Below are 21178 nucleotides of genomic sequence, written 5' to 3'. Positions count from 1 at the left end.
CTCCCCAAACAAACTGAAGCTGACAGGCAGACAACTTCTCAAAGATTCCCTGTTATATTGGTAACAACTTGGGTACAGAGAAATGGACTGGCTGAACAGATAGATACCCTTCCCCTCCCCCAGGGCTTAGTGTTTCAATCAGCTTTTTCGAATACCTAAAGTAGAATGTTTTCAGCATCCTAGATTGGTTAACAATTGGAGCTTGCAGGAGAACCAAAAATTCTTTATTGGGGGATGGGCTCAAACCAAAACAAATGGTCAACAAGAGGTATCTAAAATGGAGTGAGGGTTTCCTGGGGAGAGCAGGGCAACTTGAGGAATGGGGAGTAGTTCCCCCCTCTCAGGGGGAGCGGTGGCTGGACTCGAGGCTGGATGGCATGAGGGCATTGCCCCAGGCAGCCCCATGTAGATGAAGCTGCCAGAGAGGACCAATGAGCCACACACGAGGAAGGAGGTGCTGAAGTCTCCTGTCTCATCTCTTAGGAAGCCTGAGAGGAAGGGGAAAGGAATTTAGAGGCTTCAAATCCCAGAGGCAGAGGATGTTGGCGAGGTGAAATGGTGGCTCAGGCCTTACCTGACAGGGGAGGGCCCAGAAGCCCCCCAAGGCTCATCAGCATCATCACCAGCCCCGTGGCCTGTACAACACCTTCGATGCCTACTAGCCCCGGAAGCACTCCGAAAACCAGTGGGGCGTAACCTCCGGCACTCAGCCCGTAGGCCCCAGCTGTGGCCAGCAGAGAGCCCCCCCAGCCCTCCTTGTTTCCCACTACCGGCACCAGCCCCACGGCCAGCAGCCCCAGTCCCGTCAGAGCCCCAAACACCGCCAGCAGCCGAGTGAGGGGTACCCAGCCCTGGTCCGCCAGCCACCCGCAGGCCAGCCGGGCGCCTGCATCCGCCACCGCCGCCACCGCCACCACCAGCGCTGCTCCATACCCCCCCAGGCCCTGGTCTAAAGCGTGAGGGGCCAAGTGCACGTAGGGGACGAAGTACCCACCCCCCACCATGGCTGTGCCCAGAGCAAAAACTAAGAAGGGGCGGCGAGTGAAGAGACCTAGGCCCAGGGCAGCTAGGGGTCCGTGGGGTGGCTCTGGAGGGTCGCCAGGAAGCGCTAGGGGTCGCAGAAGGGCGCCACAGGGAGTGAGATGGAGGGTAATGGCACCAAGGAGGAGCAGGGCCCCCCGCCAGCCGAAAGTATGCAGGAGGAGCTGCAAGGCGGGCGCCAGGAGCAGCGAGGAGGCCCCGCTGCCCGTGAGGGCCAGCCCCACAGCCAAGACTCGACGGCGGGAGAAGTAACGGGAGAGGGTCCCGACGGCAGGGGCAAACACCAGGGCCCAGCCGGAGCCTGTGAATGGGTAAGATGCGGTGAGGACCAGGGATGCCTGCCCTAATTATCCCAGCCCTGCTCCTTGGACGGGCCGCTGGCCGGTTGGCCTCCAGCCCCCAACAAGTTCCTATTTTCACCATTACCCCGTTAAGACCCGGGTATCCTCTCCCCTCACCAGCAAGGACGCCCAGGCCAAGGTAGAGGTGTAGCAGACTGCCGGCAAAAGCCGAGAAGATGAAGCCGAGTGAGGTAAGGATACCCCCAACCATCACCACCGGGCGTGCTCCCCAGCGGGTGCTCAGTGCGCTGCCCACTGGGCCTAGAAGGAGGCAGAGTAAACGGAAGACACGCCCCTGGACCCCAAAACTCGATTCAACACTCCTCATTGGCTGTTTGCCTAGACCTAAAACCCTTCCACCAGCCTAATAGCTCCTCCCCTTAACCTCATGACCCTCTCTTCTAGAACTTCGTTCCACCCGTCGTCCATTCTCAGGTTATCTGGTAATCAGGTGGGTCCCCCACCACTACACTCAACGACTCCTCCACCCCATTCCCGCCTCCCACCTCGGGGCCCTCCCTCACTGGCTGCCTGCTGAACGGCTAGGGCCAGGGCGCTGACCCACGCAGTGTCCTGAGCAGTTCGGTCAAAGTGCTCCGCGAGGTCAGGGAGGGCAAGGCCCAGAGAACGCAACAACCCGTAGGAGAGCCCATTCACCACGAAGGCTGCGGCCGCCACCACCCAGCCCCAGCCCCCGTCTGGAGGTCCGGCCAGCTTGGGGGTCATCATCGCCGTCTGGGGGAGGGAACACCTGTGAATGAAGTCTCCATGTCTGTGCCTCTTCTAGGGACCTGGCATCCCTGACACCCAGCCTCTGGCTGCTGCTTGCCCAGGGAGGGTTCGTCACCCTGAGCACGATAGAGCGGGGGCGGAGGGAGCAGGAGCTGGGCCTGGGGATAGAATTCCTGGGTACAAGTGAGGTAATGCGACTGGGTGACATCCTGGCCTGGGACTCTCCCTCCCCCCACACTCCTTACCCCTTACCCGATCTCTCCAGGCGATGGGATGGCGGGGAGGGAAAGGACGAGGAATGGCTCTGCCTGATTTCTCCCCGTTTCCTGTGCGGGCGGGTCCACAGAGGGGAGTGTGTGCAGAAAGTGAGCCCAACTTGGCCGGGCTCTTTCCGTAAACAGATCACTGTGGGGGGCCTGAGCTACCTGGGACGCGGTGGTACGCAGGGCGGAGGCGAGTTGCAACAGCCAATCCGTGGAGCCCAGGGTGAGGCCAGAAGCTGAGTCCCAGGAGGATTAAATCTCTCCCTCTCTCTCTCTCTCTCTCTCTCTCTCTCTCTCTCTCTCTCTCTCTCTCTCTCTCTCTCTCTCTCTCTCTCTCTCTCAATTACACACACACACACACACAGACAGACAGACACACACACACACACACACACACATACACACACCAGCCCCCGAAAAAGCGAGGAAAGAATGCCACCCCGCCCATGGCCACGCATCTGCCGCCTGCTGCACACGGAGAAGACGCGTGGATTGCAATCCCCAGCAAGCCCAAGGTTGGTAGGCAACGCACTGAAACGGGTGGTCCCCCAAGGCCTGAGGCAATGAGTAGTTTTGTTCTCAGGAAACGTTGCTGGAAGACCAGGTAAATCTTGGCTATCAAATTACCTCCACTGAATGCTTATTGCAAGAATATGCCCTCAAAGATTCAGGGGAAGGAAGAGGACTCCCTTATTATGTATGAGGGGCTGTGACGTGCCAGGCGATTTTTACACACGTCCTCTCTTCATCCTCACAATAACCCTGTGATGATGGTGCCATCCTCATTTTAAGATGAAGTAACTGAAGCTTCCAGAGGTTAGGTGACTTGTCCAAAATCACCCAGCTAAAAAATGGTGAAAATATTTGAATTGGGGTCTGTCCAACTGTGGGACCATACAAGGAGAACAGACCTACGACTGAAACAGAATTTGCCACAGTGGAAGGACATGATGGCCTGGAGACGGTTTGATCCCAAATTGGCCTGTAAATGGCAGAGCCTTTTCAGAGCCAAAGAGTTTATAATTCGAAGATAGGGTTTACTGGGAATAGAAAGGATCCTTGTGATCGGAATCACTAAAGATTTAGCGATTAGAATTTTAAAAACAAAGTAAGAAATTCAAGAATTGAACCCAGGTACTGATTTCTTGAAAAACTTCATAAAAATTATCCTTTTTACATTAGGATTAAGGTTACCGTTGCTTTACTTCAGCTCTTTGAATCAAGAGGTGTGTTCTTTAATTATTAAACAATATCATACAAAATTCAGCTATTTACAGTTTGGAGCATGTATCACCCAAAAGCCACATGATGGCAGTACTTCCCAATTGTTGAGAAGTATCTGCAAGTAAAACAACAGCTTAAGTAGTGAAACTGTAAACCTAACAAACACAGCCTGACCTTGATGACTCTCTACTGACAAAGGGGGGGCGGGGGGAACTCAATTTATGAGGTCTGACAATTAAGTTTGTGAACTTGTTGCAATGATGTTGCTAACCTTTTTTGATATCAGAAGGATTGTTCATTATGAATTTGTACCAATTGGACAAACAGTTAACCAAGTTTACTATTTGGAAGTGCTAAAAAGGCTACGTGACAAAACTTTTGCCAATAATTCACGGCTCTTACATTACGACAATGCACCAGCTCACACAGCACTGTCTGTGGCGGAGTTTTTAACCAGTAAACAAATAACTATTGGAACACCCTCCCTACTCACCTGATCTGACCCCAAATGACTTCTTTCTTTACCTGAAGATAAGGGAAATATTAAAAGAAAAACATTTTGATGACATTCAGGACATCAAGGGTAATGTGACAACAGCTCTGATGGCCATTCCAGAAAGAGTTCCAAAATTGCTTTGAAGGGTGGACTAGGTGCTGGCATCGGTGCATAGCTTCCCAAGGGGAGGACTTCAAAAGTGACTGTAGTGATATTCAGCAATGAGGTATGTAGCAATTTTTCTAGAATAAGTTTGCAAACTTAATTATCTGACTTTGAACTTTGGGTGTAAAGCCTTTCACAACTAAAAGTAGACCCAGGATACATTTCCATTCCATTTCCCTTCTCTCTCATATACCCTCCCACCAGCCATAGTGTCTTACCTGCTCCATGGACATACCTGTCTTTTTCTCACTCCTGAATTCTTGCATATGTCATGCCCTCTGCTTGAAATGTCCTTGGTAGGGCACAGGAGTCCATGAAGGTTTAAGATCCTGCCACGTACATCCTAGGAAAGTGGTCTCACTGGTTTCTCTAGCCTAGGTTGCTGTTGTAAAAGGCACCTGGGAGGTGGAGCTAGCAGATCCTCAACCACCCACGAGGGCAGGGAGCCCACTCCTGAGATGGGTGGCGAGGACTCTGTCCCAAGCTGAATAAAGCCAACTGAAACAAATTACTCCCTCTCTGTGGTGAAGTAGAAATGCAAAGCAAAGAGGAGACTGGGGCCCTCTAGGTTTGGGAGTTGTATAGTTATGCTGAGCACCTTTAAAGGATATTTGCGAACCCAGAGGATGTCCAGGGCCTGGGACTGGGGTGATTGGTTGTGAAAGAGCACATTTCTCTTCTACCTCAAGTTCCCTATATTCTTAGCCAAAAATTGCCATCACTATATGTCTTTTGCTCATAGAGTTAATATAACGTTGAAGTTGGGAGAATGGATTCCCAAGCTAGACTTCCTGGGTTTGAACCTCATCTCTGCCACTTATTAGCTGTATTATTGTGAGCAAATTTTTCAATCCCTTTGTGACTTAGTTTCCTCATCTCTAAAATGGGGATAATAATAGTAGCTACCTGATAGGGTTTTTTATAAGGATTAAATAAGTCGCTGTGTTATACATGTATGAGTAAGGAACATAAAACAGTGCCTGGAACATGATGTGTGTTAGCCCCTATTGCTGCTATTGTTGTGACTTGGAGAAATCTGACTAGACCTTTCAGCACCACTGTGCTTCCACTACTTGCCTACGTCTACTAATGTCTCAAGGTCAAAGATCCACATTGGTCTGCTGAGCTCTCAGTAGAACTACACGGGTTGTAAGATGTGAATAGCCACAAAAAGGTTAAATGGGTTTTTTTTTTTAATGTGGTGAATGGTTTTCTTAGCATTTTCCAATGTTCATAAGAAAATTCTGGTCTCTCTATCTTGACTCTAAAAACAAAAGAGAAGAAAGGAATCAAATTAAGTTTTGTTCATTCACTCATTCACACAAAATATAGACACCTACTATGCCAGATGCTATGCTTAGGGCTAGGGATACAATTATAAATGATACAGTTTCTCCCCTCCAAGCTCCCAAAATCATTATTAGAGAAAAAGTGAAATAAAAAATACTCCACACAAGGAAAGGGACACACACTGTAGAGTAAGTGCATGGGAGGAACTGACTCATTCTGCTAGGGCTTGCTGGGAAGGTTTCACAGAAGAGGAGCCCTTTGAGCTGGGTCTTGAAGGATGAGTAGGAGTTTGCCAGATGGATGTGTGGGCAAGGGCATTCCAGGCAAAGGGAGCAGACTGTGGAAAAATCACAAAGGGATAAACCAACTTGGCACATTGTTTATTGTTTGGAGAGCTGTAAATAGCTGCTGTATGGAGAACAGTGAGGGTAGAGAAGAACAATGTAGGGCAAAGCTGCTGGGGCAGAAGGTCCCATCATGAAAGGTCTTAAAGGTCAGGCTAAGGAATGTAGATGTTTTCCCAAAGACTGATTCACTTAGACATAGTATTCACTAATATTCACTAACATTGGAAGCTGAACACAGAGGAAAGAGGACTTATACTACAGTTAAAAGGTCAGGAGAGTCTGGTGTTATAGACCTTTCATGTGTGAGAAATTTCTCTGAAATATCTTGTTTTACATTGAAAATTCATGTGGAATTTTGCATCCTACTTCATAATCTGGTGCATATTTTCATAGGAAAATAATGTTTTATATGACTAGATACATTATTTATGTTTTTCTCCACAAGTCTTCTCCACTGATGGTGCAGCAGGGTTTCCCTCGGAAGTCCTCTGAACAACTCCTAATCTGCCTAATTAACCCTCATGAGAACACTTCTCAGATTGCGGTGATGTCATTCATTTTTATCTTCTTTTCCCTATATTGCCCTAGAGGTGGAACCTTGCATTATTGGTTTCTGGATCTTTGTCTAAAACTCCAAATGTCAAAGTTTTTGGAGTTTTCTACGTACATCTACGTCAAAGTTCTTAGTTGTAAACCGTGAGGCACTCGCTCCAAGTTATTTAAGGAGAGAAATGATTGATTACAGGATATACTGGGTAGCTCTCAGAATTATCAAGAAGGCTAAAGAACTCAGTTTGGCAGGAACACAGACTGCCATAGGGCTAAATCGGTCGCCAAGGCTGCTGCTGTCACAATTGGACACTAGATGTCGCTGCTGGCTGTCTGCGTCCACAGTGCCTAGACAATTGCTGCACAGAAGTGTTCCCTACTATATTCACCACTAGCTCTAAATCCAAGTCCAGGGTCAATATTCCTGACCACCTGAACCTTCGTCATGTGCTCTCATTCTGGCTGGAAGGGACACCAAGAAAGTAAACACTTGGTCTTTTCAGTGTCTACAGGTAGATGGGTTCTGCCTCCCATCAAAAAAATAAGGTGGGATATGTCAACCATACCTCAATAAAGTGGAATAACAGTAATAATAATGATGATGATAATGATAATAAATTTCTCAAACGGAGGAAGAATTTCAGGTGCAAGACAGTCCAAACATCCACTAAAAACAGGTTGTCAGGATAGGAATGGAATTGGAATCGAGACAGCGTGTGCATGCATCCTGCAAAATAAAACATGGGGAATTGTTAAAAGCAAAGTTCTTGATTCTTAACTCCAATATTTTCTAGTCATCTAGACTGTTGGTGAGACTTCTGCTAAATAAGGCTTGGAAAGGAACAGTTCAACTCTAGGCACATGGTAGGCACTGTACAAATGGAATTTCCTTTCCATTTCACTGCCTCCCATTTTCTAGCCCCAGGTAGTCACCCCTTCATCTCTACTTCAGTCCCATCTTTATTCCAGTTCCCTGTGCTCCTCATGTCTTGATTTGAAAGGGGACAGTCACACCAGAGGGGCAAGAGGTGATGTCTATCATTTCCCCTCTGTAGTATCCTGTTTCCCTGAAAATAAAACCTAGCCAGACAATCAGCTCTAATGCGTCTTTTGGAGCAAAAATTAATATAAGACCCAGTCTTATTTTACTATTAAGAGTGGGTATAATATAATATAATACCAGGTCTTATATTAATTTTTGCTCCAAAAGACGCATTAGAGCTGATTGTCTGGCTAGGTCTTATTTTTGGGGAAACATGGTACTGAAACTTAGCTACCTCTGAATTTTCTGGGTCCACTGTCAGCCTTCCCAATCCCAGCCTGAAACCTCACATCTGATTGAAAGGACTCAGCCTCTTAGGGGACTTGGTTGACAACCCCTAGATCTGCCATAGGGTTGCAGTGGCCCTGGGTGGCCAGAATCTACTTCCCAGCTGAATAATGTCCACCAGGATCAGAAGCCAAGGTGGGAAGAGACAGGCAGTCAGATAGCAGGTGTCCTGAAGCTGTAGAAATGTAAATTGGACATTCTGGAGATCAAATGTGTAAGGCAGAGTTGTCCAGGCCTGTTCTTAAGGTTGCAACAGGGCTGTAGCAGTTTCCGATATGACATTCAAGTATAACAATGTTCAGAAGAAAATGAGTACATCACTTTCAGTGTGTCCCCCATAGCAGTCAGGAAATCTTTGCCTACAGTCCCCAGCAGACAGCTCTTCATCCATGGCCAAATTTACATCCCTTGTCCATGATTAAACCAGCCACTGACAAGGGGAATGGCACCACCATGACTGACTTATTGTCATCAGGTCCTACCTCTGGGGGCCTGTGCTAGAGCCAGACTCACCTAAAGCATATGACTATATGGAGTAGGGTGGGGTCCTAAATACCATTTCGGGTCAGTAAGGAAGGAGAAAAAAAGAATCAGTGTTGCATAGGAAACCAAATGTGTTTGCTAAGCTATCTATGGATTCCCCGTTGGTGCCTGAAGGGACTTGGAGAGGTTGGAAAACCAAAGATTACTCTGGAGGAGTCCATTCCTGAGACTGTGCTGTGGACTTTTTCTTTGTTACTATTAATGAGATTTGTTCCCTCTGATTTTTACCACAAACTTCTCCCTCCTCCACCACACATACACACAAGGAGCAGGAAGAAACACCTATACTCTGTGTAAAAGACCTGACATAATGAATGGCATGAAGTGGGCATCAATATAGCAGCAATAAATAAGTAAATGCATTTCTCTCCTCCCCTAGTCTAGATGACCACACCCACATCCTAACTGGTCTCCTTGCCTCCAGCTGCCCCCAGCAATCCATTCTCTTCACAGCAGCAGAGTGATTTTTTTTTCCTCCAAAATTCAAATCTGATCTATCCACAAAGGCTCCCCACTACCCTCAGAATAAGCTGCTGACTTCTTATCCAGGAGCACAAGGCCCCTTATGTAAATTCATCCTGAAAACCACATCTTCAGAGCTTTCTCTCTCATATCCTCAGCTTCAGCCCACTCAAGTGGTAAACGACTAAAACATGAACAGGCATGGCAGGGCTAAAAACCGGATGTAACATCACACTAGTAAAATCTGAGGAGACATTTGATGCTCTTCAGCAGCCATTTTTCTAAAAAAACAAACAAACCCTAAAACACAATATTTGGAAATATAAGGAAATTTCTAAAATTTAATAAAGGGTGTTTGTCAAAAAAGACAAATATCCTAAAAAGAAAAATCATATCTATTTCATTAAAAAGGAATACCCATTATCACCATTATTACCCAACAATGTCCAGAGGTTCTAGCAAGTACCAAAAAGGAAGTACATATTGATAAGATTGAATACCTAGAAAACACAAGAGGCTCTAGTATAAAAAATTATCAGAATAAGAAAATTTGGCAAGATGGCTGGATACAAGATATATGAATATGAAACAGTAGCTTTAAGTTCTTTTTCTAGCAATAGGAAAGCTAAACTCCTACTACAAAACACCTAAAAGTGCTGGATAAAAAGAAAGCAATGCCTTTTAAATTAGTAGTTTAGCTAGAAAGAAAGATTCTTACAGCTGAAGCATGAATCCAGGGATGTAAGCAAAGGCTAAAGCAGAGAGCCACTTGAAGAGCCGAATACAGTAATATGGCTCCCCACTACCCTCAGAACAAGCATTCAAACGAAATGCCCATGTGGGCGGCAAGCAATGAAGGCTTGGGCCCACGAGGTGAGTCAGACCATAACAGCAGCCTTACAAAGTACCACAAAAGGATGAGAAGGAAACTGGTCTTCCAGAGAAGAAAAGGAGGTTCCCATAAAAATTCATAACCATAAGCCTGCCGTTAGGCAGGATCAGGGCACAAATACACGTCATTTGAAGTCCAAGAAACGTCCAGCTGAGGGATTTATTTAAAGTAGTCTCAGCCTGGAAGGACCTCAGGCACCTAGCAGAAGCAAACACAAATCCTCTCTAGAAGAATATACCGCCAGACCAGACCTGAAAGAATTTGGGGAGACAAAGTTCCAAAAACTAAGACCTTATAGTGTTAAAAAAAATAAATCACAAAACAAAAAGAAAACAGGATCTCAGGAATGGGAATCAGCAGAAATAGCAAACAGCAGAATAGACTTATGTGGAGTTTAGATGTTGGAATTTTTGGGAAAATACAAAATAATTTTATCCAATAAATGGAAGAGTTTGAAAACATGAATAAGAAAAAAAAGAAACTACTGGAAGAACTAGAGAGATTTCCAGTGAGGAATGCCCACAGCAGTTGCCATCGTTTCAGGCACAATAGTGAGCCTGAGACCTGAGTTGGTCCACTGCCCAGTGGGTGCTGGGGCTGGAGAGACTGCCCATGGCAACAGTATCTCAGAACAGCAGTGTGGAAATGGCCAAGGTGGGCACCTTCCCTTCAGAGGAGCGGAGGAGCCGGGTTGAATCCCCTCAGATTCCACACAGAAGATCAAACGTTTGATTAATCGCCTCCTTTATTGGAATTCTACAAAATGCACTATTTGGACATCACAATGTTGATAGAACTAGTTTCCAGGGCCAGGCAGGGAAGTGGGGGTGATTCTCAGGCAGAAAGAGCCAGAGAACATGTGATCCATCCCCTCTTTGACTTTAATTAGTGTGATATAGATCTTGCCTTTAAGAAAGGAGCCACTCTGAGAATTCAGGAAAAGCCTGAAGAGCAGTGGTGGAATGAGGACAGCAAAGGCAAGAGGGGGTTAGTCGTTCCAGTCCCTTATGTTGAGAAGTAAAGAACTATGGCCATCAGATTAGCTTTGATTTGCAGTCAGTGAACTGGTAAAAGTTTTAGGATTAACATGAGTGGTCAGATGACAGGGGACTGTAATGCAAACAAGGTTACTTCCCATTTACTCATGTCCATCTGCTGGATTAACAGAACCTGATGAGGGCTTCAGCAGAGAATAGCTCAACAGTTTTGCTGACAGAAGGGGACAATCTTTTTTAAGGTTTTTTGCAACTGCCATCTATATGATTTCTTACAGATGTTTAAGGCTGTCGAGTTTATATAAGCATTCTGTTCCTTATGATCTTCTAGGACAGCATTACTCCATTCCTAGTTGCAGTTCACCATGGTCAAGACATGACACTGGAGAGTTAATGTGTTAACTTCTGAATTGGCCAATTTTAGGCGCTAGTGGCTATGCGTGTGTATATAGAAGGGGTAGTGTCTTGCCCCTTATTCTCAGGCAGTACAAATCAACTGGTGGAAAACTGATGGTTTCAGGAGGATTGTGTACTGCTTATCTTAATTAATGGTTTTCTTTTCTCATTCTGAAACCATTCTACCAAATGGCAATAGACTGTTCCCATCCACCCCCATGTTAATCATGAACCACATGAGTAACATATAATGGGATTGCTTTTTCACTTATAAAACAGGACCAGCTGTGATTCACTCTGACATTTCAGATCTTAACAATTCTGGAGGGAGGCATGACTAGATGTATTTGTCTTCCTTTCTAGACAGTGATTCATACACTTCAGATTCTGTTCGATTCCTGTCCTTTCCCCCCACACTACAGGTAGGTTAACTCTAAGAGAAGTGTGTATTTTCATTCCAGATGAGGAGCAGGATGTGCACAGCATTAAGCCAGCACTGGGTCCACGAAACACCCACTCTCTGCCTTCCCCCAAGGGGTCATACATAATACATTCACACCGCTACAGCAGTTTAATAGACTCCATACTCTTGGCTTTCCCTTCATAGTCACGAGACAGCTGCCACTACCCCAAACATCATGTCTTCAACAAGGAAACATCCATGGCAGGAATCTCAAGCAGGGTTCCTCTTTGACACGTCTTCCTTTTTTATCAAGAAAGAAAATCTTTCACAGACGCCCCAGCAGGTTTCCAGATCCTCAAGTGTCATTGGCCCAAACTGAGTCACATGTCTACCCCTAAACCAATACTGACAAAAGAGAGTGGACTTTCCCTAATAGGTTTCAATCAATCATAATTCAGCCCTTGGTCTGAATTACGTGAACGGAGGAAGCGGCCACCCTGGACTGGTTGCTGTCCCAGACCTGTATAGAAAAGAGCCACAAATGACCATGGAGAGTGTTGGCCGAAGAGCAGAGAATGATGGTCTGCAGTGAGAAAGAAGAATAAAGCCAATGGTGAAGTGAGGAAAGAGACTCTCTGGGTTCCAGCTCCCTTTCCAGTCTACCTCAGGGCTTCAGCCACTTCCCTGCCTTTGAGTCACCTTTTGGTTCCCTAGCGCTGCCTTAACAAAGTTCCACAAAGACAACAGAAATGTATTACGTCACAATTCTGGAAGCTAGAAATCTGAAGTCAAGAAGTCTGAAATTAAGAGGCTGAAACATGTAGGGGAGAACCCCTCCTTGTATCTTTCTAGTTACTGGAGGTTGGCAAGCCATCCTTGACTCCAGTCTGCCTCCTTGGTCACGTGGCTTTCTCCCCTGTGTGTGTGTATCTCCTCTCTCCTTATGTGGACAGAAGTCAATTGGGAGTAAAGGCCCACTCTACTCTAATATGACCTCAACTAATTACACCCGCAAACTCCCTATTTCCAAAGAAGATCACGGTCACAGATAGTGGGGGTGGGTTAGGACTTCAACATATCTTTTTAGAGAGATACAATTCAACCCATAACAGGTGGTGTGAGACACTTTTGTATAAGTAATGGTCTTTTTCCATTACCGAAATCCAGAGATTTTTCTGTAGTTTATAACCAAAGAGTCCTTCTAACATAGGACTGTAATAGGGGTTCAAACTAGGCCAAACAAACAAGTATCACACCATCCCTTTCTCCATCTCATCCCCTCGTTACCTAAGACTCTTGGTTTCCAGAAGCACCTTTGAACCAAAGTCCTTTTTCAGAAGAGGGTCTGGTATAACTTTGAATACCAGAGGGTTTCTTTGCATAATTAGAGAGCCAGCATGGGAAGTTTCCTAAAATTAAGGAATAGTCTTTTTAAAAAATGTATTCTTGCCAGAGAGAAGAAAATTCAGGGTAGTGGTGGTGGTTTTAATTTGTGAAAATGTAGCTTTTAAATAACACTTTTGGGGGTGGCTGGATGGCTCATTTGGTTAGAGCACAAGCTCTTAACAACAGGGTTGCCGGTTCGATTCCCACGTGGGCCAGTGAGCTGCACCCTCCACAACTAGATTGAGGACAATGAGATGCTGTTGAGCTGCTAGTGGGTGGCCAGATGGCTCAGTTGGTTAGAGCACGAGCTTTTCACAACAAGGTTGCCGGTTCATGCGTGGGATGGTGGGCTGCACCCTGCCCCCTCCAACTAGATTGAAAACCACAACTAGATTGAAGGATGGTGACTTGACTTGGAGCTGATGGGTCCTGGATAAAACACACTGTTACCCAATAAAAATTAAAAAAATAAAAATAATTAAATAACTTTTTGGGGGGTTCAATTTGCAGGCCTCCTGATGTGCCAGATTAGTTGTGCTTCCTCCCAGTCCCTGGCCCTCTTTCCGGATATTGATATTCTTTTTTTTTTTTTTAATTAATTTTATTGGGGTGACAATTGTTAGTAAATTTACATAGCGGATATTGATATTCTTAATATTCAGAACCTGTCACTAATGGCACACCCTCATCTAATCCAACCCACTCCAAGCATTCTGATTTTTCAGAGCTGGGACAGTCTCCCTTTTGTGGTGCCTGTGACACTGCCACACCCAACCAGGCCAGAATTGTTTGATTTTGTCTTTGCAACGGGAGGGACAATTACAGCCTGACCTTGACTCACTTATTCTAAACTGGGAGAGCATGTGCAAGTTGGTAAAAATTTCTAGTTAGATATTTTCAAGGTCATTTATTTGCTTGTGTTTAAAATTAAACATACACTTTATGCAGTTAGAAAATATCAGAGTGCAGGAAGATATTACATGAAAAGCATACAATACTATTTACAGTAGATGAGGTTCCCCGCATCAAACCTTGGTATAACCAATTCCTGCCTACCGCTCATGTGCAGTGACTGCTCTTCACACTGTCTGCCCTTAGTTAGGAGCAGATATGCACATAAACCAAGACAAAAGATTCAGCTGGAGCTCTGAATGGATTTTCAGCACACATGACAGAAGCAACATTCTGAAAGCCAGGTGATTCTAGATTTGCAAGAGCCAGGCTGCAGAGGAGAGAAAAGATTTTTCAAATTCCAAAAGTTTGACTTTCAATATCAACAGCCAAAGTCACAGGAAAGAGCAAAACCAGGACGTCAGAGATGCAGCCCAGGGGAGTGTGTGCACCCTGAGCCCACGCAGGGTAGTCAGATCCAGCAGTCAGGAGGTGCGTGGGGTGTGGACTGTATGCTGTAGGTATCCTCACGTCTGCTCCCAGGCTCCTTGAGGAGGGGGAGCCAAGAGGGGAGTGGGACTGAACTAGTTCAGTCCCCCAAAACTTTTAGGGGTAGGCCTGTCTCTGAGGTATTCTGCTTGTCTTCTTATCTTTCCTAAACCTCTGTTCATTCTCACTCTTCAAGCACTTGGCGTCTTCATACTTCATTGACATCTTGGGCCAAAGTGATCTCTGAGGCTGTTGGAGCTGAGATGGAGGCAGAGAGCGGCTGGCCTGGGCAGGTGTTAGGACCCCTTTGGAAGGAGCCTGGAATGAGTGCTGGAGGTAGGTCTAGAGCTGGTTCTAAGGTAGGAAGTGAGGCCAGATGGAGACTGAGTCTGGTATTGGCACTAGAATGGGGACAGGGCTGGGTTTGCAGGTGAGGTTAAAACAGGGATCAGGCTTGGAATTGGATCCAAGGTTGAGATGGGGTTGGGACTGAAGCTAGAATTAAAATGCGTGTACGATTAGGTATGATGTTTGAAGCTGAAAGTGAGATTGGGTCTCAGGCTAAAATTGTGAAAAGGACTCATGTTGGGTCTGAGACTGAGTTTGGGGCTGAGATTTAGGGTGGGGCCAGGCTGGAGTTGTATTTGGGATTCAACTTGAATTTAGTGATGAATTTAGAGCTAAGGTTGGGACTGCAATTGGGACTGGGGGTTGGATTCAGGCTGAGGCTGAGCTGGAGTTAGAGCCATTGTCATGCAGGGTGCCATGCGGGGTCTCTGGTCCCGCTCCCCACATAAGAACACAGGATATGGTGAGACCAAAAAGGAACACCCATGGAGCCAAAGGTAGGGGAGTCACACCACTATAGTCTCACTGGCTGCTGGGTTGGAGACACAGGAGGCAGGAGCCACACGATCCACAACCCGCCGTCCACTTGTCTCTGCCAACCAACCTCACTTGCTAGCTGCAATCCATGCTTGCTAGTTTAGCCGTGGCAGTTCTATCAGTGGCTAATGGCTAACCGGTAACAGCTGATGGCCAACTACTTACAGCTGATGGCCATCTACTACCCGAGCCAGCACCTTTCCACGTGAGGCCGACAGCCTGGAAACTGCTCTCTGGGACTTTGTCCCCACAATGTGATTCCTGGTTTCTTAGGCAGTGCAAGTATCATGGTCAAAAAATTCTGAATGGAGGGCCATAAGGTTTAGAGATTCCACACAAGTGACTGAATTCTTCCTGTCTCTGTGTGGAGGGGCCCAACATTCTGTACCCGGAGATTTCCTAGCCCCTGGCCATGGACAGTAAGCCAGAAGGCGGTTAGAGCACAGAGGGAGGGTGATGTAGGTGGCAGTGGGGGATGATCTCCACTTGGCATCTCTCCCCCAGGCTGCTATTCTTCCGCTTTTCCCTTCTTTCTGGCTCCCCAACTTCCTTATTTTTACCACTTGAAAGGGGGAGCAGGACCAAAAGGGGCCAAGGGTGAAGTTTGTTGTTTCCCTCTGCCACATCCTTTTTCACTTCTTGCCTCCGAATTCCCCAAAAGTGTTGATGTCTTCAGATATTTTTGACTCAGGTCCAGAGGAATCCATTTTCTTATCTTGCCCAATGCAAACCTGGACTCCTAGAATCTGAACCCCTGATTCAGCATTGTCAGGTGACTTAACCATCAGGCTGGCACAGCTCTGGCCTTTCCTCCACTCAGAAGTAAAAGTCAACCAAGGACTCAAGAACCTGGGGAAGGAGGAGAGAAGGTAACAGAGAAGGGGATTTCCTGGCTGGACCAGGAGGGGAGGAGCCAGGGACAGGAGCAAATTTTTATTGAGCATCAAATCTGTGATGGGGATTGTGCCACAAACTTGCCATACACTAACCATTCAATTCCTACAAGAACTTTGGGAGGCATTTTGGATGATTAACTGACGTTCATTGAGTAATGTACTCAAACTCTCATAAGGAAGAGAGCCATGATTCAAGCCCAGTGCTGCCTGATACCCTTGCATGGGTTCTCTGCACACATACACACTCTCTTCATGAAAGGGATTCCGTCCCCACCGGTGAGCCCTGTAAATCCTGCTAAGAGGGATTCCTTGAGTCCATGCACACATCCCTTTCGACAGGAGGGAACTTGAGTGTTTTGAAAGCTGGAGAAGGAAAGCCAATATATTGTAGCTTATGTATTATATGTAAATAGCATCATCTGCACCTTGCTTTTTAAAAATTAACTATATAGCATAAACTTCCCTCCATATCATAAATAAAGATATATTCCACTCATTTTAGCATCTGCATAGAGTCTTACTTGTTCTTTCTTAGGTAGGGAAATGACTGTTATGTTCAGGGGAAGGCAAGGAGGCTGGGATGGCTGGAGTGGACTGAGCAGTGGGAAAGGAGCAGATGAGTTTGGAGGGTCAAGAGATGTGGCGTAATTGGGCCTTGAAGGCCACTGGAAAGGATTTGCCTTTACTATCAGTCCAACTGATAAGTTTTGATATAGGAATCACGTGATGGGGCTCATGTTGTAATATGATCATTCTGCCTGCTGGGTTGTGACTCATAGAAAGGGCAGCAGGGATGGTGACATGGACCAGGCGGGGTCATTGCACTATTTCAGGTGAAATGCAATGATGGCTTGACCAGAATAATAGAAATGGAATGGAGGAAAAGTGTTCCCCCACATTCTGGATATATGAGTATTTTAAAGGTACAGCGGTCAGGATTTGCTAATGAGTTGGTTGAGGAGTTTGAGGGAATGACAGGGTGAAGCATAATTCCAAGTATGGGGCTTGAGAAACAAGAAGGATGCAATATCAGTTAATTGAGATAGGGAAGATTGTGAGAGAAGCTGGTTCTGTGGGTAGGATGGGGGAAATAAGCTTTGTTTTGGACATGTTGAGTTTGAAAAGTTTGTTGACTTTCTACTGGAGATTTAGTCTTTTTTTTCTCCTGTGTTCTTTGGTAAATATCTATACTTTTTTTTCAAAAAGCTTTTGTCAGTCTCAGCAAAATACAGATGGCAACACAAAAGGATTTAACTGAAAAAAGTTGATGAAGGGACATTTATAGAGTGTAAGCAGAATGAGAACAACAAAGGTGGGTGAAGCCCCTTGTGACTGGTGAGAAGCAATGAGCCCATACGTCGGGGGAAGGCAAAGGAGAAAGGAACGTGACATTGGAGCCCTGAGAGGTTTTGGAGCACAGAAGAGGGCCACCTCGCAGGAGAATTAGAAGGGAGTTCCACCAGAACTATAACAACTAGAGGAGAGCAGGAGAACCAATACACAACAGTTCTCTTTTCCTGACCTTTGGCAGTTTCAGTGCCTCCAACTGGAAGGACCCAAAAGGAGGTCATATGCCAAGGGAGTTGTCATGAAGCAGTTCATAGTGGTCAGCTTCCTGGAGCATAGCAAGTCAGGAAAGAGTGAATAATGTTTCTAGAAAGAGACTCAAAGAATAACCAGCATAGTCCCCTACTTTCACAACCCAGTATTCATTTTTGTTCTTCACTTGGTTGAAGAAATTCACGTCCCCAACAATGGGGGGCCAGGTGGGTAAATGCAAGTGGTTTATGTATCATCAAGTGGGGATGATTATTTAGTCATACTTTCAGCAGGAACCTAAATGCAATATTAGCCTTAACAAGTACATTTTATATAAGTTAGTGGGGGGAGGGAGAATTAATTAACATGAAATACAGTTCTGCTGTTTTTTCCAGTAGCTGATCGTGAGGCATAAAATGGTATACATAGCTTCTTTCTTCCACCCCCTTTTCCATGATCCCTTTATCATGCTAGAACCTCAGTTTATTAGGGTTGTTTTTCACTTGGTAGACTAAACAAACTTTCATTCTCACACAACAAAAGCCCTTTTGTTCCTGTCTTGCCTCAGTTGCCACTATTTGCCACTGAACATTATCCCTGGTTATAGAACTACTGAAGCCAGTTCAGTAACTCCTCTGGGTTTCAGATATAGTCCTCCTTGCCCCCACAATGTAACAGCCTCCCATTTTCCCCTTGGTCTTTGGGATCAAACTTTTCCTCTAGAATAAGAATCCTCTGCTCTGCCTGTTATTGGTTCAGTGGCATAAGGAGACTAAAATGAACAGGAGTTATTCTTAGATGTGAATAATTGAACAAAGACTATTTTCCTCGTGGGAACATTTTTTCCTTGGACACTCAGATCTCCAAACACACTGAGCCCAAGATTGTGAGATAGGAAGCCAAAAATCCATAAATGGAGTATTAGGTATATTATTGAGATGACACATTCCCACCTCCATACCTTGGTTTCCAGACTTATGCATTGTCTCCATGAGGGATATGGAATTATATATTGTATGAGACATATGCCATATCCTGTAGAACAGCACCCCCAATTATATAGGTTATTGTCTCCCTGCTGGTGCTGTAACGGGACTTTTAAAAAACTATCCTACCACTCAATTAGGCTATACGTCTGAGTGCTAGACACATGGCAATACCATAGATATTGGTGCACTGCTTTACTTCCTTCATTATGAATTGAGTTCCTTAGTTGGAGGTGATAGCATGAGCAATAACATGGTACATATATGTCCATGAATGGAGGGGCTAGCAGAAGCATTGTGGGAAAGGAAGTCATATCCATATTCAAAATATATGCTAATTGCTCTGAGTACATATTGCTGCTCCCTTCATGATGCATAAGGTAAATGACACTATATTGGGTCTAAGTATTGGTCTCTGCTTTGGGCAGGTTAGACACTCAGCAGTAGCAATAACCATGTCAACCTCGGAAAGGAAAATCTTCATTTTTATGCTAATGCATAACTTATATCCCTGCTGCCATGGTAATTTGCTACATGAGTCAATTGAGTAAGCAGCAAGTAAAGTTGACTGCCATTCACAAAACAGGTCATGTGATCCACCTGGTTATTGAGAGGTAACTGTCCTTTGGTGGGCATTTACATGGGACAACAATATCTTCCCCATTCTGAGATGTTCAGCTATATATCTCTCCCCTCAAAAACACTTGTTTTGTTTTTTAATTGTGGAGTATTGGGGAACAGTGTGTTTCTCCAGGGCCCTCAACTCCAAGTCATTGTCCTTCAATCTAGTTGTGGAGGGCGCAGCTCAGCTCCAAGTCCAGTCGCCATTTTCAATCTTTAGTTGCAGGGAGCACAACCCACCATTCCATGCAGGAACTGAACTGGCAACCTTGTTGTTGAGAGCTCGGGGCCCTAACCAACTGAGCCATGCGGCCATCCCTCCAGAAGCTCAGCAGCAGCTCATTGTCTTCAATCTATTTGTGGAGGGCACAGCCCATTGGCCCATGTGGGAACTGAACCAGCAACCCTATCGCTCAGAGCTCATGCTCTAACCAACTGAGCCATCCAGCCGCCCCTCAAAAACACTTGTTGAGATTTACGGTCAAGATGGTGGAGTAGGTAAACATTGTGCTTACCTCCTCTCGTGACCACATCAAAATTACAACTAAATGACAGAACAACCATCATTAAGAATCTCCTGAAGTCTAGCTGAACTGAAGCCCCTACAACTAAGGACAAACAGAAGAAGCTACCTTAAGACTGGTTAAGAGGGACAGAGATGGGAAAGGGGTGGTCTCACACCTGCAAATAACCATTAAAAATTGGGAAGGATATCATGGCTCTGGAAGTCTCCTGCAAAGGAGTGAGGGGAACTAGCCCCATACCAGGCTCCCCAGCCCAGGGTTCCAGTTCCAGAAAGAAAAGTCCCCATAACTTCTGGCTGTTAAATTTGTGGCTGAGACTATTGTAGCTGCAGTCCTAGGCGCTCCTCTTAAGAGGCCCATGCATGGACTTACTCACAAACGGACTCACTTTTTCTGAGTTCTAGCTCTTGGGCAGCAGCTTGAAAGGCACCAGGGACAAAGAGAAACTGAGTAGTTTAGCCTCAGGGCAAGGGCTGGAGGGGCATCTTTCTCCTGGACGGAGGAGTTGGTGAAAGCCATTGTGTCTATGTTGAGCTCTCTCCTTTCCTGGGGTACAGACACAGGTTGCTGCCATATCTCCATCAACCTAGCTAACACCATATGTTCACCTGACCCTGATAATTGCCAGAGACCCCACCCCACCCAACTTTCAGGCACAACCAGGCCACTTCCAGTGGCTTTTCTGTACAAACAGCTTGCCTTGTCTCATTCTGTGGACTTTCCTAAACATCTCACAAAAGCCCACAAAACCCAAACAAGCAACATCTGCCCTCAGCATATCCTGTACATCTTACTGAGCATCCCTAAGCCCAGCACTAGTCACAGCTGCTTTCAGTTCATGACTGGGCCTCCTGAGATACCTCCATGCCCAGTGTGGGTGGCAGCCATCTGTGGATTGTTTTGTGGCTCATGCCAGATGACCCTGGGCAGGGTACAGGTTGTGGCTGAACTTGGCCTGAAGCAAGACCCCTCCCAGGAAGCCCTGGGAACCAGCACACCCAGAGGCCAGCTTTGGACTAAGCTGGAGCATCACCAAGCTGCCTCCAAGGAGGACACACCAAAAAGGCAGACTGAGCAAGCACCGGAGCCCTGCTAAAGTGAATCCTGCTCTGTAGGGTTAGCTCTTGTGCAACAGATCCTGCACTGTAATATTGGCCAGTACTCACAATTAATAAGCCCAAGGGTAAATCACTCCCACTGATGTGCAAAAAAGCAACTGAGGTTCAACTACAACAGGAGGGCACAAATAATCGACACAAGTGGCCACACCTAGGGCATCCAGCTCTGGTGATCAGGAAGACTGTACCACTGGGCCTCACAGGATACCTACTACAGAAGGCAACTCTACTAAGACCAGGAGGCATAGCAGCCCTATCTAATAAATAGAAACAAACACAGGAAGGCAGCCAATATGGGGAGACATAGAAACATGCCCTAAAAGAACAGAATAAAGTTCCAGAAAAAGAACTAAACAAAATGGAGAAAAGCAATC

The 21178-nt window shown here is 45.9% G+C and overlaps 1 protein-coding gene across 3 annotated transcripts; it reads right to left on the bottom strand.

Annotated features, from left to right (window-relative positions):
* Positions 1-204: 204 nt before the first annotated feature.
* SLC16A11 (solute carrier family 16 member 11) lies at positions 205-2599 on the bottom strand (the record flags this gene model as incomplete). Of its 3 annotated transcripts, XM_081029156.1 has the most annotated exons (6): positions 2540-2599; positions 2367-2440; positions 1907-2117; positions 1500-1643; positions 575-1342; positions 259-488 (listed from the first exon to the last, which is right to left on the bottom strand). In XM_081029156.1, exons 3-6 carry the CDS (start codon positions 2109-2111, stop codon positions 259-261), a joined length of 1347 nt encoding a protein of 448 aa, XP_080885282.1. In that variant the 5' UTR covers positions 2112-2117; positions 2367-2440; positions 2540-2599. The 3 variants fall into 3 exon arrangements, with proteins under 3 accessions (XP_080885280.1, XP_080885282.1, XP_080885281.1); XM_081029154.1 differs by lacking the exon at positions 2540-2599 and having other exon boundaries at positions 205-488; positions 1907-2133; XM_081029155.1 differs by lacking the exons at positions 1500-1643; positions 2540-2599 and having other exon boundaries at positions 1907-2133; positions 2367-2499.
* Positions 2600-21178: the final 18579 nt, after the last annotated feature.

This window comes from Rhinolophus hipposideros (assembly GCF_964194185.1).
Source record: "Rhinolophus hipposideros genome assembly, chromosome: 20".
NCBI lineage: Eukaryota > Metazoa > Chordata > Mammalia > Chiroptera > Rhinolophidae > Rhinolophus > Rhinolophus hipposideros.
This window is presented reverse-complemented; position numbering and strand designations above follow the sequence as displayed.